At 34.5% G+C, this 23,120-nt stretch overlaps 1 protein-coding gene across 1 annotated transcript in view; it reads right to left on the bottom strand.

Annotated features, from left to right (window-relative positions):
* Positions 1-3,571: 3,571 nt before the first annotated feature.
* Positions 3,572-23,120, bottom strand: part of LOC102740164 (A disintegrin and metallopeptidase domain 3-like) — a 425,273-nt gene continuing 405,724 nt past the window's right edge. Inside the window, exons 13-17 of the mRNA XM_081812895.1 lie at positions 21,510-21,705; positions 12,946-13,036; positions 12,497-12,686; positions 6,265-6,351; positions 3,572-3,691 (exon numbers count right to left, since the gene is read on the bottom strand). Coding sequence (XP_081669021.1) covers positions 3,572-3,691; positions 6,265-6,351; positions 12,497-12,686; positions 12,946-13,036; positions 21,510-21,705 — 684 coding nt within the window. The remainder of the gene's footprint in view (positions 3,692-6,264; positions 6,352-12,496; positions 12,687-12,945; positions 13,037-21,509; positions 21,706-23,120) is intronic.

The following is a 23,120-nucleotide window of genomic DNA, read 5'->3' as shown; positions in this document are numbered from 1 at the left end:
TAAAAAGCTTTTGCAAAGCAAAAGAACAGTCAACAAAACCAAAAGACAACTGACAGAATGGGAGAAGATATTTTGCAAATGACATATCAGATAAAGGGTTAGTATCCAAAATCTATAAAGAACTTATGAAACTCAACACCCAAAGAACAAATGATCCAATCAGGAAATGGGCAGAAGACATGAACAGACATTTTTCCAAAGAAGACATCTAAATGGCCAACAGACACATGAAAAAGTGCTCAACATTGCTCTGCATCAGGGAAATCCAAATCAAAACCTCAATGAGATGCCACCTCACACCAGTCAGAATGGCTAAAATTAACAAGTCAGGAAACAACAGATGTTGGTGGGGATGGGGGGAAAGGGGAACCCTCCTACACTGTTGGTGGGAATGCAAGCTGGTGCAGCCAGTCTGGAAAACAGTATGGAGGCTCCTCAAAAAGTTGAAAATAGAGCTACCCTACGGTCCAGCAATTGCACTACTGGGTATTTACCCCAATGATACCAATGTAGGGACTCAAAGGGGTATGTGCACCCTGATGTTTATAGCAGCAATGTCCCCAATAGCCAAACTATTGAAAGAACCAAGATGTCCATCAACAGACGAATGGATAAAGGAGAGGTGGTATATATATACAATGGAATATTATGCAGCCATCAAAAGGAATTAAATTCTGCCATTTGCAAGGATGTGGATGGAACTGGAGGGTATTATGGTGAGCAAAATAAGTCAATCAGAGAAAGACATGTATCATATGATCTCACTGATATGAGGAATTCTTAATCTCAGGAAACAAACTGAGGGTTCCTGGAGTCATGGGGGTGGGAGGCATGGGGCAGCTAGGTGATAGACATTGGGAGGGTATGTGCTATGGTGAGCACTGTGGATTGTGTAAGACTGTTGAGTCACAGACCTGTACCTCTGAAACAAATAATACATTGTATGTTAGAAAAAAAAAAGAGAGAGAAGAAGAAGAAGATAGGAAGAAAGGAAAAATGAAGGAGGGGAAATCGGAGCAGGAGATGAACTATGGACTCTGAGAAACAATCTGAGGGTTCTAGAGGGGAGGGACGTGGGGGGATGGGTCAGCCTGGTGATGAGTATTAAAGAGGGTACGTACTGAATGGTGCACTGGGTATTATACGCAAACAATGAATCATGGAACACTACATCAAAATCTAATGATGTAATGTATGGTGATTAATAAAATAAAATCAAATCAAAATAAAATAAAAAGAATGAAATCTTGCCATTTACAACAATGTGGAAGGAGCTAGAATGTATTATGCTAAGTGAAATAAGTCAACCAGAAAAAGACAAATACCATATGATTTCACTCATATGTGGAATTTAAGAAACAAAACAGATGCACATATGGGAAGGCCTGAAAAAAAGGAGAGAGGGAAACAAACCATAAGAGACTCTTAAGATAGAAAACAGAGTGTTGATGGAGGGAGTTGGGTGGGGGATGGGCTAGATGGGTGATGGGTGTTAAAGAGGGCACTTGTAATGAGCACTGGGTGTTGTATTTAAGTGATTAATTATTAGATTTCTTTTAAGATTTATTTATTTATTTGAGAAAGAGAGGGTGTGGGGGAGAGGGACAGAGGGAGAAAGAGGCTTAAGCAGACTTTGAGCTGAGCACAGAGCCTGGACACAGGACTCGATCTCACAACCTTGAGATCACGAACTCAGCAGAAACCAAGAGTCAGGCACTTAACTGATTGTGCCACCCAGGTGCCCCAAATTACTGAATTCTGCTCCCGAAACCAATATTGTACTGTATGTTAACTAACTAAAATTTAAATAAAAAATTTTTTTAAAAAGCCTACTTAACAATGAAAAAATGAACTATTAGCAGCACCTAGCTGGCTCAGTTGGTAGAGCACATGACTTGACCTCAGGGTTCTCAGTTCAAGCCCCAGGTTGGGCCTGAAGCTTAAAAAAAAAAAAAAAAAAAAAAAAAAAAAAAGCACCTATTAAAACATGGCAACAGAAATGTATCTCAAATTTGTATGTACTGTATATGACATTCTGGAAAAGACAAATCTATATAGACAAGAACTGGTAATTTGTTGCCAGGAATTGGCAGTCAGGAATGAATACAAAGGGGTGGCCAGAGGGACATTTTGAGGTGATAGATCTATTGTGTATCATGACTGTGGCAGTGGGAACAAGAGTATGTGCATTTTTTCAATACTCATTGAATTATATACCACAGAGTGAATGTCACTGTATATCATTTTTTAAATGCAAATATGTTTAATAAAAAATATTTAAAAAGAGACAACAGCTAAGAGGTTTTTCAAAATTTCCCAAAACACAGTAAGCTATATATTCAAGAATCATAGCCCAACCCAAGCAGGATAAATTCAAAGAGAAACATGTCTTGATAAATTGTAGTGAAACTGTGGAAAATCATATAAACATATAAAATATAAACAAATAAAATAAAAAACATATAAAAGAAGTCTGAAACTCAGACAGAGAATAAAGGAAGCATTATATTATTGGGATGAATAGAATAATAAGAATGACACTATTCTCATCAGAAAATGTAAGCTTGGATACAATTGGATTACATCTTTGAACTGCTGAAAGAAAAAATTCTCAATGTAGAATTCTAATTCCAGTGAAAATACTCTTCACAAATTAAGACATTTTTATAAAAAACAGTTTAAAAACAAAAGCTGAGACAATTGCTCATCATAAGGTAAAACAGAAAGAAGTACAAAAGGAAGTTTTTCAGAGGGAAAGAAAATGCCTGCATGGAATTTGAATGTGCTGGAAGAATTGAAAAGTTCTTGAAAATGCCACAATGGATGAGGAAATGTAAATATTTATATTAAAAAAAACTTTAAAATTCCATTGTCTATTTAAGGCAAATATAATAATGTACTGTCAGATTTACAACATATATAAATAAAATATAAAGTAAAAATGCAAATGATGTAAAAACATTATTGAAATTATACTGTTAAGATATATACATTGTGAAGTTTAGAAAAAAACAACTATGCTATATTTGTTTATGAATGTTCACCAAATAAAATTTTAAAATGGTTTGTACCATCTACTATCCATACACAATGGATAAGGAAGATCTGATTACTTTTCCCTTTTGAAAAGGGAAACTTAAAAGATGCAACTTGGTTGCAAACTAGCACATCATGATAGTTAACATTCTGGGAATATGCAGAGTATATAATAAAACTATCACCTATTGTATAATTTAACTATACCTATCTAGAAAATTCTGATATATATATAAATGTTTTTGGTAACCAGGGTTAAAACTAAGAGAGATCTATTAAAATGTTCACTTCTTGAGTGAAACTAAAAGCATATACAAAATTTTGACTGGCAGTATGCTATAGAGCTGTACTGTTTAATATAGTTGCCACCAAGCCACAAGTGGCTACTTAAATTTAAATAAAGTAAAAAAAATGGAAATCTTAGTTTCCTAGTTGCACTATCTGTATGTCAGGTGCTCTATAGCCACATATTCAGTGGAGATGTAGACCATTTCTGTAAGGGCAGAAAGCTCCTTGAAGCACTCTCATCTAGATACTAACTTCCCTTACTCCAAAACCCATCATTGATACTTCCTCCTGGTGATGTTCGTGATGGTCTACAAAGTGGAGGAGAATATCCAACATCACAGTGACAATTAAGCATATCATTGCAAACCTGAAATCAAAACCAAATAAAAAATAACATTTTATGTTCAACATAAAAATTAAATGCATTACTCTGATTGTTAGTTAATGTAAATTATTGAAGTGTTGTAATTTATATATTATAGATGGTTTTTACTTAATGTGGAAAATATTTTTTAAAATAAAATGTAATACAATAAATTCCCATGCAATTTATTGCAATTATGCCTTTCAAATGTCATAGAGATTTTCTTTTGTCTCACATATTTTTTAAATAACAGTATATGACCTTCTTGACACAACTGAAATGCTTTATTCAAGAAAGGCATAAAATTGTGAACCAAAAAATTATACTAATCACCAGGAAAATGTAAATCAAAACCTAAATGAGGTATCACCTCACACCAGTCAGAATGGCTAGTATCAAAACAAGAAAAACAAGTATTGGTGAGGATGTGGGGAAAAGGGAACCACTGTGCACTTCTGGTGGGAATGTAAATTGGTACAGTCACTGTCAAAAGCATTATGGAGTTTCCTTCAAAAAATAAAAATAGAAATATATACAATCCAGTAATTCTAAAACTACTCTTTACCCAGTGAAAACAAAAACACTAATTAGAAAAGGTATATTGCACTCCAATGTTTCTTGCAGCTCTATTTACACTAGCAAAGATATGGAAGCAACCTAGGTGGCTATCAGTAGATGAATGGATAAAGATGTGGTATATATATAAAATGGAATGTTACTTAGCCATAAAGAGAGAGAGAGAGAGAGAGAGAGATCTTGCGATTTTTGACAACATGGATGGACCTAGAAGGTATAGTGTTAAGTGAAGCAAGTCAGACTGAGAAAGACAAATACCATATGATTTCAATCATATATGGAATCTAGAAAATAACATGAATACGCAAACAAAAAAGCAGAATTAGACCTATAAATACAGAGAACAAACTGGTGGTTACCAGAAAGCAAAGTAGTGGTGGGAAGGGGCAAAATGGGTGAAGGGGAGTGGGAGATGCAGCCTTCAGTTATGGAATGAGTAAGTCATGGGAATGATAAGTACAGCAAAGGGAATATAGCCAATGATATTATAATAGCAGATGGTAGATACATTTGTGGTGAGCATAGCATAATGTACAGGGTTGTTGAATCACTATTTTACACCTGAAACTAATGTAACATTGTTATTTCAATAAAAAATATTTCAATAAAAAATATATTTCAATAAAAAATATAAAATAGTAGGAGTTGAAGTTTATTTTGAATAGGGTTAAGTTAAAAAATAGCTGTTATAAAAACAAACTTTTACAAAAAAATGGGAAAAAAAAACAAAAGGAGAAATTTGCTTAATGAGATATAGATACCAAAATGTATTTTCCTAGAAATAGGAAGGCTGGAAAATATCTCCAAATGTGATCTGGTGGATGAATTGAAAGAAGGATCAGAAGCAGACTAGAGGATCTAGAAGTAGGTTCATGCAAAAAATTAAATAAGAAATTAAATTAAATTTAAATAAGAAAGGAAATAAATAGAAAAGAAAGGTTAATAGAGTATGTAAGTGATTGGGGAGAAAATTTTGATACAGACATGCAGGTAGGTCACTTTATTCTTGGATGATTATATAAAATATGAAGCATTGATATGGCAAGAGACACCAGCCACAAAGTTAAAGCCTACATGTATGTTCAGAAAAACAGTTTACATAATTTCTATTCCCTAGTAGATAATTTCACAATGGATGGACAAATAAAAATGCAAATGGCAAATATGACCATACATATATTGTGCTTAAAAACTGTATTATTAAGTAAATATAAATTAGCAATGGATTTAGCATGTTAAAAGTGATTTAAAAAAACTGAGATGCTAGTCTGGCCAGAATTTGAGGAAATGCATATTTTTATACCTGATAGGTGGGAGCAAAAGCTGGTATAATATTCCTTAAACACAATATAATATATATAAAAATTTAAATGGTACATAAATGTAGTCACTCATACATTTCATTAACAATTTAAGAAGTCAGACAAATGTGCAAAGGTGATCGTACCATAATGTCCATTGTCCCACTACTTAACAATAGTTAAGTAAAAGTTAACATTATCCAAAAGTCCATCAGTGAATGATTTTTAAAAATATAGTATGGAGGAGACATACAGGGAAATAAATTGAAACCACTAAAGGATGAATGAGATCTGAATAAACAAGAAAGTCTGCTCTCACAAAAATATTAGATTATAATATGTGTAATATAAATATATTGTGTTTTCAAATATTTATCAGTACACATACACTTAACCACAAGCAATATTTACATGTATGTTAAATGTGTATGAGTAATCCTTAATAAATTCAATTGAGAAATGAATTTATTTCATATTGCATTTTTGTACAAAGTTCAAAGCTCATGAGGCTTATAACAATGTGACTGAACACATAAATCATATATATATGTATAAATAATGGAATCTACTTTCCTTATTTTAACTGCAAATTTTCAAAGAAATTTCTGTATCAAATAATTCTAAACCTCATTATCTTGGACAATGTTACTGACATGAATGAAAAGAGCTATACTTAGAAATGAAATAACCATTACATACCCCATGTCCACTGCAATTTATGTTTGAGTCACAATTTGTTCTCTGTGCATATGAATTCCTAGAAGAACAACGTCCCTGGTCACAATACTAAAATGTTAAAACAACAAACAACAAAAACTGTAAATGTAAAGCCAAGAGTTGAGCATTTGTACTTGGTACAAAAATTAAATGCACAATATATTTTATATTTATATTTCATATAAAATATATATAATATGAATCTGGATTTCATGGCATCTACTCATTCTAAAAGAAGAACTTGGGAGTCGGGGGTCCAAATGGCATGTTATTACTTTACCAAATATAAAATTTTGAAATGAGATACTATTTCTTTCCTATGAGGGAGCTGTGATTTTATTGATATATTGATACTAATTGGTATAAGAACAAAAATAGCCAAGTTGTACTGACCATTTATAATGAGCTTGGGTCTATCTTTGCACTTTCTATGTATCTTTATAATACATACTCATAGATACTCAAAGGAAATATTTTTTCCTCATTTTATATTTGATGATAATAAATCTACTCTTTTAAATTCAAGCACAAGTTATCGAGAGCCAATATTCAGTGCAAGAACTCCTTTTGTCACAGAACCACATATGGATCAATGCTAAATAAGAGTGTTCTTGTCATTTTTAAATATTTTTATATTTTTCCAGCTTTAATGGCAATATCTCTTACCTTTCATATTTACACTAAAGCAAGTTATTTAATCTCCCCATACCTCCTTTTACCCATCTTTGAATTTGGAATAGCAATTATACCCAAATTTTTAAAAAGTGTAGGTTATGAGGATGAAATCATTTGTTAGACGTAAAGGAACAAAAGCAGTGCCTGGCATGTAGTAAATCCTCACTACATACAAGATATCATTTAATTATTATTTATTTGACTTGATTTCTATGTAAGCTCTATGTTAAATTTAATTTAATTTGAATATCTTCAGGGGAGTCTGTAAAAATTATCTGTTGGCTTTTCTCAAGTTATCTGATAGAATATTCACTATATGATGAATAGTCCTAAAAATCATTATGTTCTATCACCATTAACCAATCATCATAAAGGAAAGAATATCAGCTTGTTCATTAACTACAAGTGCTCTGATGAAGCCAGGAAGAATAACAAAATGTTGGACAAATCAGCATTACCTGTCCACAAAACCATCTTCATTCTAGTTCTCCTTAAACATTGTCATTGAGGCAATAATAAACTAGTCATATTTCACTGGGTTGTCTTTAGGGGAAAAATAATTCAGGAAAAGTTAAGACCCATGTTTCTGATACAGTTTCTTTCAAGTAAACAGATCAATTTGTAGCTGGCTCTTTTGTAATGACAGGAAAAGTAAGGAACACCATAAAAGTACTTAGCCCTGGGCAATGGTTGGGATGATGTTTTGAATATAAACTAATCTACAAGACTTCCTTCTTTGTACAACAGACAAAAATAGTGTCCCAGAAGCAGCACATCATGGTTCAAAAAAAAAAAAAAAAAAAAGAAACAATATAAGTAAATACATATTTCCTAAAGAGAAATGCCTGGATCATGTAAGCATATTTTTTTTATAGTCCCAAGTATGAGTAAGAAAAAGGCAGTTAATTTTATTTATTTACTCATTGATTAGCTTCTCTAATTTTGGACAGTTAAATGTCCCTTTTTTCAAGTTTGAAATGAATGTGCTGAGATGTGTTTATCTTCCCTACCTTACCTAAGTGAGCTAGAAACCAATCTGATAAACTATTCTCCTGTTCTAAGTCTTAAAAATAAAAAAAATCATAAAAGCTTTCTATCACATCCAATACTAAGCAAACTTGCCTTGTTGGAATAATGCTTATCGCTATACAGTATACTTTTGGCTCAGTATATTACAGTATTAAGTACATGTGTTTTATTTAAAATTTTGTTATGATTAATGAGACATATTTTTCTTCATGTTAATAAATAAGATATAAAGTCTCCCCTCTCTCTCTCTTTCTCTTCTTATCAAGATAATTTTTACAAAGGACCCACAGCTAATGAGAATAAAGTAAAGACATCTTTCCTTTCCAACCACTCTGAAATCAACTGAACAATGTAGAATAACAATGAAAATAAAGTATATCTGATGAATTTTTTAAATAACCACAGAATAATTCCAATTCAAATTCACAGACATGGCACTCACAATTGCTCCCCTTTTCCTAATTAATGTGAATAAAGGAAAATCAGAACAAGGCAATTAGAAGATGAGCGATTTAAGAACTTCCTGGGATTTCAAAATAAAATGAAGGTCACTGACGGATAAAATGAGGTGAGGAAGCAACCACATCAAATACAATGGTAAAGGACAGAGACTGGTGCATCAGCCTCACAATGCTCTGGAGGATCTGCAGCCTCAGAGTAATAAGGAAAAGCAGAGGAAGAAGAGCCAAAAGGGCAGGTTGGGCAGGGGGGCTAAAATGTGGAATTATCCATGGAAGTGTCCACAAAACTACAGAAGTAGTTAGCTCTCATATTCACTACTCACCTCTCCTTTCTCTCAATTACAAAATGCAGTCAACACAACACTTTTATCCCAATGGAGAAAATTTCTAAAGGTATTTTGTTTCCTAAAACAATTGAATTAAGGATGACTATAGAATTTGGGCTTTTCAAGTGGTCTGTCCTCCAGAAGAGTCGCTATCCAATTAAACTACTGGAAGTACCATAGCCTAAAAGCCAGTTCCCTAATGAAGACTGTCATGTGACAAACCCCTGTTAAATGGAGAAGGCTGCAAATTAGTTGGGGGGTTTTTTGTTTGTTTTTAATTTTAGGTAGTTAACATACAGTGTGATATTGATTTCTGGAGTAGAGCACTGGGTGTTATATATAACTGATGAATCACTAAATTCTGCTCCAGTTTGTTTGTTTGTTTGTTTGTTTTTAATTAAAAATGTTGTGGGAGTAAAAAGTCAGGCCAGCTGAAAGCTCCTATAGAATCAAGTAGGAAAAGTTGGCTTGCCTTCCTTCCTTCCTTCTTTCCTTCTTTCTTTCTTTCCTTCCTTCCTTCCTTCTTTCCTTCTTTCTTTCTTTCCTTCCTTCTTTCCTTCCTTCCTTCCTTCCTTTCTTCCTTCCTTCCTTCCTTTCCTTCCTTCCTTCCTTCCTATTTTCCTTCCCTTCCCCTCCCTTCAGTTTCCTTCCTCCTTCACTCCTTTCTTTGTTTTCCCTCCATGAGGACATTGGCCAGTTGGGCATAGGTTAATGATCACACTTTCTGAGGCAGAGATTCACTGCTGGAGAGATGAGTGATCTGTAAAGGTTTTAGTGGTCATACACAGTAGTGGGACAAACTAGCATGGCAATCTTCTGTGGCATATGTATGTTTTATTTTAATTGTTATCATTATAACTGTATTTTTCTTGTACATGTTATTTCGCTCTCACTACTAAGATTCTTTTTCTTTGTCTTTAATTTTCACAAATTTCATTATGCTATATTCTGCTGTGGATTTCACTGGGTTCATCCTATATGATGTTCTTTGCTTTTTGCATCTGTGTATTTATGCCTTTTGCCAAATTTGGAAACATTCAAGCACTATTCCCTGAAATACTTTTCCATCCTTAAATTCTTTCTTCTATTCTAGGATCTTAGAATAGCCTTTATCATGACAAAAAGCAATAACAAATGTTTGTGAAGATGTAGAGAAAAGGGAACCCTTGTGCACTATTGGTAGAAATGTAAATCAGAAAATAGTATGATAGAATAGGTAGAATAGTATGGAGGTTCTTACAAAAATTAAAAATAGAAACATCACATGATACAGCAATTCTACTTCTGGGTATTTATCCAAAATAAATGAAAACACGTAACTGAAAAATATATATGCACCTTCATATTCATTGCAGCATTATTTACAGTAGCCAATATATGTAAGCAACCCAAGTGTCCACTGATGAATGAATGGGTAAAGTAAATTCAGCAAATATACAAAATGGAATATTACTTATCCATAAAAAAGAATTAAATCTTGCCATTTGTGACATGAATGGACCTTGACAACACTAGTTGATTGAAATAAGTCAGGCAGAGAAAGACAAATACTGTGTGATCTTAATTGTATGTCTAATTTAAACAACAACAAAATCCAAGCTCATAGATGCAGAGAACAGATTGGTAAGTGCCAATGGTGGGGGACTGGGGGAGTGGATAAAATGGGTGAATGGGTTCAAAAACTGCAAAGTTTCAGTTATAAAATAAATAAGTAATGGGAATTACAGTATAATATGGTGACTACAGTTAATGACACTATTGCGTATTTGAAACTTGCTGAGACAGTAAAACTTGAACGTTCTCGAAATAATAAAAAAAATTTTGTAACTATGTATAGTAATGGATGTTAACTAGATTTCTTGCAGTCATTATTTCACAATATATGCAAATATTGAATCACTATGTTGTACACCTGAAACTAAGGTAATGCTATATTTCAATTATATGTCAATTAAAAGTAGTAACAAATAATTTTTTAAAAATCAATAAAAATGTGTAACAATATATTTGACTCCATACACATTTCTAAATCACTTTCCAGAAAGTATGTGTTAATTTATATTTGTTTTAGGATGATAATAAGTTATGCTTCTCATCATCAGTTATTATTTTCAACTCCTATTTGATTGGACAAAAACAGTAACTGGATATGCATGTAGTCTGTATTTATTTCACCAACGTTGAAGCACACTAAATCTCATTGTTCAAAAGTTTTATAGTGTTCAATCTCTAGCCACACTACTTCCCTTCCTGAAGCTTATGATGAGGCTGACAGTTACAACTCTTAAATCACTTGGTCTTACTAGGGATCAGCTCCATTATAAAGTTATCTAGAGGCCTTATCATGTCACTTCATTAACATAAATGTAGTTTGATTGGAAGAGGTTCTTTATGAATAACAACAACAACAAAAAAACATTCCTCTTACTCAGGAAATTTCAAGGGGTTTAGGAGCTCTGTGCCAGAAATCAGGGATAAAAATCGAATTGTTTTTGTGTGTTATACCACATATATACCATTTGAGTGCTTTTTTTCTTTTTTTTTTAAGATTTTATTTATTTATTTGAGATAGAGAGCACAAGATTGAGAGAGAGAGAGAGAGCATGAGCAGGGGAGGGGTAGAGGGTGAGGGAGCAGGAGAAGCAGGGTCCCTACTGAGCAGGGAGCCTGACATGGGGCTTGATCCCAGGACCCTGGGATCATGACCTGAGCTGAAGGCAGTCACTTAACCAACTGAGCCACCCAGGTGCCCTGAGGGCTTTTTTTTCTAATTAATGAATGATAAAATTAGCTGATAAATTTACATGTTTAATCTTTCACATTTATAGTAAACATTTTTTTCAGTTTGTCTGAAATAATCCTTAAAGGGGTAACATATCACTTTATAAGGTAGCACTATGTCTTCTTTTGTGATTATTTCATTATTTTTATGCAAGAATACTTTTTCCCATTTTGAAATAAATTTACTATTCATTTCCATTTTCCTCTATTTTTCATTTCTTAAAATATTGTGTCTCAATGTAAATTATCTAAATTTAAACAGGAGATACTTGAGTAGTGTTTTACATTGGTCAACTAATTTTTCAATGGTCATAGTTTAAAGATCCTTTATTTTGTTTCTTAAGCTATTTAAGGAAAAGAAAAAGAAATAAAGCTTAAACTCCATTTTATTATTGTGTCTTGTGGGAGGGCCAAATTTTTAACAAGTATTTATTATGCTTTTGGAAGAAAAATTAGAGGAGTTGACTAATGAGCAAATAGCTGTTTTACTTTCATTACAACCAAATTAATTCTTCCTTGTCAGTTATTAAAGGACTAAATACTTGGCTATTTTTGTTTTCTTTGTTATTCTTATTATTCAGATTGTTTTCACTTACTTTTTTGCTATATCACTTGATTCTTTTTTGTTGTTTCTATAAATTTCTGCAGACCAGATCCTAGCCTAATGAAGAGGCTAATATTCTCAAGGATGAGAAAACAATGGTTTAAATATCTATAGCAAAATTCATAATAAACAAAATGATAGTGAAGCAAGTGTTCATTTGACCAACAGAAATTCTGAACTTTAAATCTTAAGATCTTGATGTAGTAACCAAAATTTGTAATATTAATTATAAAAACAAATGTTAAGGTCTTCTCTGTTTCCCATATGTGTGCATGTGCACATACACACACACAGACACCCACACACCACATATATAATCAAGTCAAAATGTTATTTACCATATTTGGAGCACACATAGTGCCATTTGATGTATAGGTATAATCTTCTGTCACATGTGCTGTTGGTATTCTTAAATATGAAGAGACACACAGATGGCCTTCCATGTAAGTATACTGAATATCAAATTTTTTAAATGGTATTATTTCTAAATGGGTCCAGTAACAAACTATCTTTCCACAAAGGATATCCCTGGTAATAAGGCAGAAAAAATTATCTAAATGTCACTTAAGGACAAAAATATAAGGGAAATAACAGTTCAAAATATGAGGATAATTGAATACGTTACATATCATAGCACCAAAGCTATTCAAAACAAAACAATCTTAGGAAATGCAACATAAATATTTATCTGTATATAATGCATTCATTTCTCATTTGTATTAAACAACTCTTTGTAGTACAAACACACAAACACAACTGAAAAAGGTATAATTTTCTAAATACACACCTAAAATTACAAAAATCTCTTCTGCAGTTTCCAAAATCATCGTCATGCATATTCACTTCTTGTGTACACAAGAGAGTAGAACCTTTTGCAACTGAAAATATAAATAAAGTTCCAATTACTCATCTTTAAAAATATTAAAAACTGAAAGTATGGTAAATTAATATAGAGACATCTAGACAACAGCAATGCCCAGTCAGTGTCAGCTACAATAAAATTTTTGGTGTCATCTACTGGCTATACAAGAAGAAGAAACACTAAAAACTATCCACTTGAGAATAGTAAAATTGCTATCACAGTGCAGAAATTATTAAGAAATCAAACATTTACTCTCTTACCTGCAATTCTAATATTCTACTCCTTTCCCACCAATTACCTGAACTTTGACTAATATCTTATTCTTTTTGTCTTATAATTATTAGATCTACCTCTTGATGTAGTTCAAAGTTGTTTTGATTTGCAATTTTATTTTCAAATTTGGATTTACACAAGCAATACCTTTTATCATGACCACAGGGTAGATTACTAACTTTAGGAAAATGTAGTTTAAAAATGAACCCTGAGAAGCCCACACAGGAAAGAAAAATCCCCATAATATTTGGCTTTAAAAGCAAGAGGAGCTAAATTTTATGAATTCTTACAACCAGTGGGACTTAAATCCTGGAATTTTAAAAATCAGCAGCTAGGCTCTGGTTGAACCCAGAGGGCATTAGGAAGCTGAGTCCCCACTCTTAGACAGCAGGACAAACAGCCAGCAGAGATATAGCATGGAAGCAGCAGTTTGAAAAATACCAGGGGCAGACAAGAGGGAGAGGGATTTACTCATCCCAGAGCATCATTTGGAGAAGCAAGGATCATGGAGAAATGTCTCCAGGAACAAAGAAGCTGTCAGGTGCCATTTTCCTCCCCAAACCCCCAGTATAAACACAGGGCCACCTGCAGGAAACAGCATGGTGCAAAGAAAGTTGATACCTAACTTTCTTACACCAAGCCCCACCCTCTGTGCTTCAGTGGACTGGCCCTCCCCAGTCATGCTTGCTCAATCCCAGTGCCATGGCCCCCACCCACCCCCAGAAGACCAGTGCAAAACCCACCAACACCCAGTCAACAGACCAAGGAGTTTTATGGGACCTCAGTTCCTGCAGTGATGGTGGCAGCAGGTCTCATTTCACAAGAAGACCAGCACACACTTTGTTAAAATGTGCTGCACCCAGCCATGGACAAAACACTGTGCACAACAGGCAAAGAGAGCCTCTGCAGACAACTTTATTGAAGGAAAAAGAGACAAGGTTCAGGCAACACACATAGGAGACACTCACTGAAGCCTCAGGTCCTGGGGAACAGGAACGCTGTACTGCAGGGTACTAAAGGAGCATTTCTTCATAATGCCATTACTTTCAATAGCAAGAGAAATAGCTGACTTTCCTAACAAGGAGAAAAAATGAGGAGACAGAGGAATGTACCCCAAATGAAAGAACAAGACCAAACCACAGTAAGAGACCTCACCAAAACAGATATAAGTAATATGACTGATAGAGAATTTAAAGTAGTAATCATAAAGACACTCACTGGACTTGAGAAAAGAGTGGAGGACATCAGTGAGACTCTTTAAGAAAAAGATAAAAAAGAACCAGAGATGGAGAACACAATAAATGAAATTAAAAATAGAAAAAATAACAGGTTAGATGAAGCAGAGGAAAGAATTAATAACCTGGAAGGCAGAGTACTGGAAAGTAATCAAGCTGAGCAAATGAGAGTAAAAATAATTATGCAAATTGAGCATAGTCTTAGGGAACTTAGTGACTGCATCAAGCATAAAATATTTGCATTATGGGGATCCTAGAAGAAGAGAGAGAAAAGGGAGCAGAAATTTTTTGAAGAAATAGTAACTGAAAATAATTGATAGTAATACAATAACAATAGGGGAATTTAACACCCCACTTACGTCAATGGACAGATCATCCAAACAGAAATACAACAAGGAAATAGTGGCTTTGAATGACACACTGGATTTAACAGATATATTCAGAACGTTCCACCCTAAAAGAGCAGAGTACACATTCTTTTCAAGGGCACATGGGACATTTTCCAGAATAGATCACCTAGTAGCCCACAAAACAAGCCTCAACAAATTCAAGGAGATTGAAGTCATACTATGAATCTCTTTTGACTGCAGTGCTATGAAACTAGAAATCAACCACAAGAAAAAAAATCTGGAGAAAGCATAAATACATGGAAGTTAAATAACATACTACTAAACAATAAATGGGTCAACCAAGAAATTAAAAAAATGACATCAAAAAGAACATGGAAACAAATAAAAATGAAAACACAGTAGACCAAAACCTCTGGGATGCAGAAAAAAAAAGCAGTTCTAAGAGGGAAGTTTATAGCAATGCAGGCCTACCTCAAGAAGCAAGAAAAATCTCAAATAAACAACCTAACCTTGTACCTAAAGGAGCTACAAAAAGAACAACATACAAAACCCAAAACCAGCATAAGGAAGGAAATAATAAAGATTAGAGCAGAAATAAGTTATATAGAAACAAAAGGAACAGTAAAACAGATCAATAAAATCAAGAGCTGGTTCTTTGAAAATATCAACAAAATTGATAAATCTCTAGCCAGACTAAAAAAAAAAAAGAAAGAAAGAGAGAGAGAGGACCCCCCAAAAAATCAGAAATGAAAGAGGAGAAATAACAAACAACACTACAGGTACACAAAGAATTATAAGAAAATATTATGAAAAATTATATGCCAACAAATTAGACAACCTAGAAAGAATGAATAAATTCTTAGAAACATATAACCTACCAAAACTGAGGCAGGAAGAAACAAAAAAATTTGAAAAGATCTATTACTAGCAAAATGAAATTGAATTAGTAATCAAAAAAAAGTTCCCAACAAACAAGAGTCCAGGACCAGGTGACTTCACAGGAGAATGCTACAAAACATGTAAAGAAGAGTTAATACCTATTTTTCTCAAACTATTCCAAAAAATAGAAAGAAGGAAAATTTCCTAATCCATTCTATGAGACCATAATCACCTGATATCAAAGCCAGATAAGGACACCAAAAAAAAAAAAAAAAAAAAGAAAGAAAAGAGAATTACAAGACAATATATCTGATGAACATAGAGGCAAAAATCCTCAACAAAATACTAGCAGTCCAAATTCAACAATATATTAAAAAGTCATTCACCACAAACACATGGAATTTATTCCTGGGATGCAAGGGTCGTTCAATATTCACAAATCAATATCACATCAATAAGAGACAGGGTAAGAACCATATGATCATTTCAATAGATGCAGAAAAAGCACTTGACAAAGTATAACATCCATTCATAATAAAAACCCTCAAAAAAGTAGATTTAAAATACAAAGAAATCCTATCCACAGCAATCAGACAACAAAAAGAAATAAATGGTATCCAAATTGGTAGAGAAGAGGTCCAAGATGGTGGAGGTGTAGGAGACCTTAGTTTCGTCTGGTCCCAGGAATTCAGCTAGATAGCTATCAAATCATTCTGAACACCTGTAAACTCAACTGGAGATCGAAAAAAGAATAGCTGCAACTCTGCAAATAGAGAAGCCACCACTTTCTGCAAGGTAGGATGTGTGGAGAAGTGAATCCAAGGCAATATATGGGAAGATAAACCGTGGGGGAAGGGAGTCCCCATCAGCCAGCTACCAGAAAGTGATATAGCCGTCGAGCACAAAATCAGAACTTTTAGAAGTCTTCTCCAGTGGGGAACATCCCTGTCTGAAAGGCATTAAGGTGGCAAAGCAGGGCAGAATCCTAGGTGGGACAGCATGGTTTCAGGATCCCTGGGGTCAAGAAAGAACAGTCGTGCCTGAGTGTGGCAGAGTTCCCAGGCATCTGAGCAGAAAAGCCAGCTGCAATCAACGAGTCCAGGAGTGGACACTCAGCTCAGGGTTGCCATAACCCCCCAAACCACAGTACAATCAGGCTGCTGCTCTCTGAGCAGGGGCCCAGCAAGTGGCAGAACCAAGGCAAACACATCTCCCCCCACCCCCACCCCCCCAGGAGCAGCACAGGTGTCTGCTGCAGGAGACTGTAGGGTTTGGAGACTTGAAGTAGGATCATGTGTCTGAGTGAGCATGGAGGATAGACAAAGACCAAGGAGACAGGAATGATTGATTGCTTTTCCCTGAGGGGCTACTGAGTACTGGGGGGGAGTAAGCTTTCAGCTCTGGGACTGGAGATTGGGAGGCTGCCATTTTCATTCTCATCCTCTATAGTGGCACTGAAAGGCTTCAGGGAACAAAAGCCACCTAGAGCAACCCGGAGTCACTTATTTAGCCTAGCTCCCTGGGAAGGGTGGTGCAGTTCCACCAGGGGCAAAGACGTGAGAATCACAGCAACAGGCCCCTTCACCCAGAAGATCAGGAAGAACATCTAGATAAGACCAAGTTTACTGATCACAAATAACTATAAAACTCCAGTGCTAAAGAGAAATTGTGTCTAGAATTCATGGCTTTTTCCCCATGATTCTTTAATCTTTCAATTTTAATTTTTTTCTCTTTCCTTTTTCAACCAATTTCTTATTTTATCAACTCTTTTTTAAGGCTATTTTTAATTTTCACTTTTACAATTACACAATTACATTCTATCCTTTCATTGTATTTAATTTTATTTGTGTGCATATATAAGTTTTTCTTTCTTTACCATTTTGGGATGTAGTTTCTTCTAAAAAACAGACCAAAATACACTCAGGATATAGTGTATTGTTTTGTTCTGTTCACCTGTCTGTTTTCCTTCTCTCTCTCTCTCTTTTTTTTTTGTCTTTTAATTTTCATTTTTACAGTTACATTCTATCCTTTCATTGTATATAATTTTATCTTTGTACTGATATAAGTTTTTCTTTATTTACAATTTTGGGATCTAGTGTTCTAACAAATAGACCAAAATAACACAGGATCCAGTGTATTGTTCTGTTCTGTTCACCTGTCTGATTATATTCTTTTAATTTTAATTTTATTTTTCAGTTTCAGGTCTCTTCTGGTTTGTTTAGTGTACATTTCTCTGGAGTCGTTGTTGCCATTTTAGTATTTTGTTCTCCCATTCATCTATTCTTCTCTGGGCAGAATGACAAGAAGGAAAAATTCACATCAAAAAAGAGAACAAGAGGCAGTACTGACTGACAGGGACCTAATCAGTGTGGGTATAATTAAGATTTTGGAACAAGAGTTCAGAATAACAATTATAGTAAAGATGTTAGCTGGGCTTGAAAAAAGCATAGAAGACACTAGAGAATCCCTTTCTGGAGAAATAAAAGAACTAAATCTAATCAAGTTGAAATAAAAAAGGCTAAAATGAGATGCAATAAAAAATGGAGGCTCTAACTGCTAGGATAAATGAGGCAGAAGAGAGAATTAATAATAAAGAAGACAAAATGGTGGAGAATAAAGAAGCTGAGAAAAAGAGATAAACAACTACTGGATCACAAGTGGAGAATTTGAGATATAAGTCATAACATAAAGTGAGTATTAGAATTGGGATCCCAGAAGAAGAGGAAAGTGAAGGTATATTGGAGCAAATTATAGTGCAGAACTTCCCTAATTTGAGGAAGGAAACAGGCATTCAAGTCCAGGGCTCACAGAGAACCTCCCTCAAAATCAATAAAAATAGGTCAACGTCTTCATATATAACAGTGAAACTTGCAAATTTCAGAGACAGAGAAAATCCTGAAAGCAGCTTGAAACAAGAGGTCTGTAACCTACAAGGGTAGAAACATTAGACTGGCAGAAGACCTGTCCACAGAGACCTGGCAGGCCAGAAAGGACTGCATGATATATTCAGGGTGCTAAATGAGAAAAATATGCAGCCAAGAATACTTTATCCAACATGGCTGTCATTTAGAGAAGAAGCAGAGGTTAAAAGCTTCTAGGACAAATAGAAACTAAAAGAATTTGTGATCACTAAACCAGCCCTACAAGAAATATTAAAGGGAATCCTTTAAGCAGAGACAGAAACCGAAAGTAACAAACAAAGACCAGAAAGGAACAGACACAATATACAGAAACAGTCATTTTACAGGTAATACAATGGCCTAAATTCATATCTTTCAATAATTACTCTGAACATATGGCTAAATGTCCCCAAACAAAAGACACAGGGTATCAGATTGGATAAAAAAGGAAGACCCATCAATATGCCATCTGCAAGAGACTTATTTTAGACCCAAAAACACCTCCAAATTGAGAGTGAGGGGGTGGAGAATAATGTATCATGCTAATGGACATCAAAAGAAAGCTGGGGTAGCAACCCTTATATAGGACAAAGTAGATTTTAAACCGAAGACTGTAATAAAAGATGCGGAAGGACACTATATCATAATAAAAGGGTCTATCCAACAAGAGGATCTAATAATCATAAACATTCATGCCCATAACATAGGAACAGCCAATTATACAAACCAAATAAAAACACATTGATAATAATACAATAATAATAGGGGACATTAACACCCCACTCATAACAATGGACATATCATTTAAGCAGAAGATCAATAAGGAAATAAAGACTTTGAATGGCACACTGGACCAGATGGACTTCACAGACATATTCAGACTATTCTATCCTAAAGCAATAGAATATACATTCTTCTCGAGTGCACATGGAACATTCTCCAAAATAGATCACATACTGGGTCACAAATCAGGTCTCAACTGGTACCAAAAGATTGGGATCATTCCCTGCATGTTTTCAGACCACAGTGCTTTCAAACTTGAACTCAATCACAAGAGGAAAGTCGGAAAGAATTCAAATACATGGAGGCTAAAGAGCATCCTACTAAAGAATGAATGGGTCAACCAGGAAATTTAAGAAGAATTTAAAAAATAATCATGGAAACAAATGAAAATGAAAACACAAATGTTCAAAACCATTGGGATGCAGTGAAGTCAGTCCTAAGAGGGAAGTATATAGCAATATAAGCCTTTCTCAAGAAACAAGAAAGGTCTCAGATACACAACCTAACCCTACACCTAAAGGAGCTGGAGAAAGAATAGCAAATAAAGCCTAAACCCAGCAGGAGAAGAGAAATAATAAAGATCAGAGCAGAAATCAATGAAATAGAAACCAAAAGAACAGTAGAACAGATCAAGAAACTAGGAGCTGGTTCTTTGAAAGAATTAACAAGATTGATAAATCCCTGGCCAGATTTATCCAAAAGAAAAGAGAAAAGACACAAATAAATAAAATCATGAATGAAAAGAGGAGAGATCACAACCAACACCAAAGAAATACAAACAATTATAAGAACATATTATGAGCAACTATATGCCAACAAATTAGACAATCTGGAAGAAATGGATGCATTCTTAGAGATGTTTTATAAACTACCAAAACTGAAACAGGAAGAAATAGAAAACCTGAACAGACACATAACCAGCAAGGAAATTAAAGCACTAATCAAAAATCTCCCAACAAACAAAAGCCCAGGGCCAGATGGCTTCCCAAGGGAATTCTACCAAACATTTAAAGAATCATACCTATTATCAGCTGTTTCAAAAAATAGAAATGGAAGGAAAACTTCCAAACTCTTTCTGTGAGGCCAGCATTACCTTGATCCCAAAACCAGGCAAAGACCCAATGAAAAAAGAAAATTACAGACCAATATCCCTGATGAACATGGATGCAAAAATTCTCAACAAGATACTAGCCAGTAAGATCCAACAGTCATTAAAAGCATTATTCACCATGACCGAGTGGGATTTATTCCTGGGATGCAAGGGTGGTTCAACATCTGTAAATCAATCAAACACTACATTAAGGAAAGAAAGCACAAGAACCATATAATCCTCTCAGTAGATGGAGAAAAAGCATTTGACAAAATACAGCATCCTTTCTTGATTAAAACTCTTCACAGTATAGGGATAGAAGTAACATACCTCAATATCATAAAAGCTATATACAAAAAACCCTCAACAAATATCATTCTCAATGGGAAAAAAAACTGACAGCATTTCCCCTAGGGTCAGGAACATGGCAAGGATGTCCACTGTCACCACTGTTGTTCAACATAGTACTAGAAGTCCTAACCTCAGCCAGCAGATAACAAAAATAAATAAAAGGCATCTGAATTGGCAAAGAAGTCAAACTTTCACTCTTTGCAGATGACATGATATTCTGTGTGGAGAACCCGAAAGACTCCAGCAAAAAATTGCTAGAAGTGATACAGGAATTGAGCAACAATGCTAAGCAAAATAAGTCAATCTTAGAAAGACAAAGATCACATGATTTCACTCACATGTGGAATTTGAGAAACAAAACAAACTAACAGAGGGAAGAAAAAAAGAGAGAAAGATGCAAACCAAGAAACAGATTCTTAACTATAGAGAACAAATTGATGGTTACCAGAGGTGAAATAGGTGATGGGGATTAGAGTACACTTATCATACTGAGCACTGAGTAATGCATAAAATTGTTAAATCACTGTATTTTACACCTGAAACTAATATAACTCTGTATGTTAACTTTACTGGGAAAAATATAAGACAAAATAATGAAAATGAACCCCAGAAAAACTGCAACTATTACATTTTCCAAATAAGTCTGCACACTGTTTATCTGTATCTTGGCATATCCCATTATAGCAATAGGCAGTCTTATTATTGCATGGTTCTAAATCAGCAGATTTCACATCAGGTACACAAAATTCACTTCTTCCATTGCAAAATTCTGGAAAATCACATGGATCTTTGCTTTCCCGACATACAGTTCCTTTTACAGACATCTGTGGGACAAAGAAAAACAATTATTTTTGTAAAGTAGTAAACCAAAAATATAAAATAATTTAAACAAGAGCAATGTATTTCTGTCATTTCCATTATTACTACATTTTTAACTAAAGTCAAATTATGAATTTACTTAAAAGCTCCAGTGAAACAGATTGGAAAAAACCCAGATGTCCATCAATGGATGACTAGATTAACAAAATTGTGGTATATTCATACAATGGAATATTTTCAGCCATATAAAGGAGCACTGATACATATGCTACAAGGTGGATGAACATTCAATGCTATGTTAAGTGAAGAAAGCCAGACACAAAAGGTCACATATTCTATGCTTCTATTTATATGAAATATCCAGAATAGGTTACTCCAGACAGAACAAAAATTGGTGATTGCCAGGGACTGAGGGGAAGGGAGAAAGGAGAACAAGGGCTTAAAGGGCTGGGAGTCTCCTGTTTGAGTGAGGAATATGTTTTGGAACTAGATAGAGGTGGCAGTTGCACAACATTGTGAACGTACTGAATGCCACTAAATTGTTCACCTGAAAATTGCAAATGTTATGGTACATGATTTTCACCTTAATGTTTTTAAAGGCCCTACCAAATGTAGGAATTATCCATGTGTAAGGGAAGGGGCAAGGCACTGTGTAGAAAAGGCTTATTGCTCAGTTCTGCTGATTTGGAGACAAAGGCCAAGATGAGAGCTCTGGTGAAGGGAAGAGCAACAAGGTTTATTGCTAAGTGGCAGAAACTCTAGGCTTGCCTCTATATTTATGCTCCTTGAAGACAAGTACCACTGGTTTTAGTTATAGCACATAGAGTGAAAAAGAACACACATAGAACAAAGTAGAATGACGTTAGAAGAGATTTCATTGACAGAGAACCTGGCAAATCTGAAATCTGGCAATCAAGATCTCTAATTAATCAGCTTCTATAATTGTTGTTGACTCCTGAAAGTGACACAGAAAAGGCAAGATGCTATGACGTGATCCCCAAAAGACAAATCTTACTCAGTCTCTTTTCAAGTGTGGCTATAAAGGAAAATTGAATGGAAAACTTCCCAAGGGAAGTCAAGGATTCAATCTACTTCTGGGACACACTGTTTAACAGAGTTAAACTTCAGTATTAGACATGCTACATGTTGTTGACTATTCTACATGGACTCCTTTTCTGCCGTTCTCAAAATGAGATTATTATTATTGTTTGTTTATTCAAACATTGAATGTCAACTTTGTGTTGGGTGGCTTATTTGTAATTTTGTCATAAGTTGTTGGGTCATGAAGAGCTACATTCAGGTATGGCCTCAGGTATGACCAAGAGAAATCCATAGTGCCCAAATAATCTAGAATCAGTATTGGATAACTGGATGGATCTTGAATAGAGACTGAAATACAGTGAAGGCAAAGATAAGAAAG

This window comes from Leptonychotes weddellii, chromosome 2 (genome assembly GCF_054177405.1).
Source record: "Leptonychotes weddellii isolate Sample4059 chromosome 2, ASM5417740v2, whole genome shotgun sequence".
Taxonomy (NCBI): Eukaryota; Metazoa; Chordata; class Mammalia; order Carnivora; family Phocidae; genus Leptonychotes; species Leptonychotes weddellii.
This window is presented reverse-complemented; position numbering and strand designations above follow the sequence as displayed.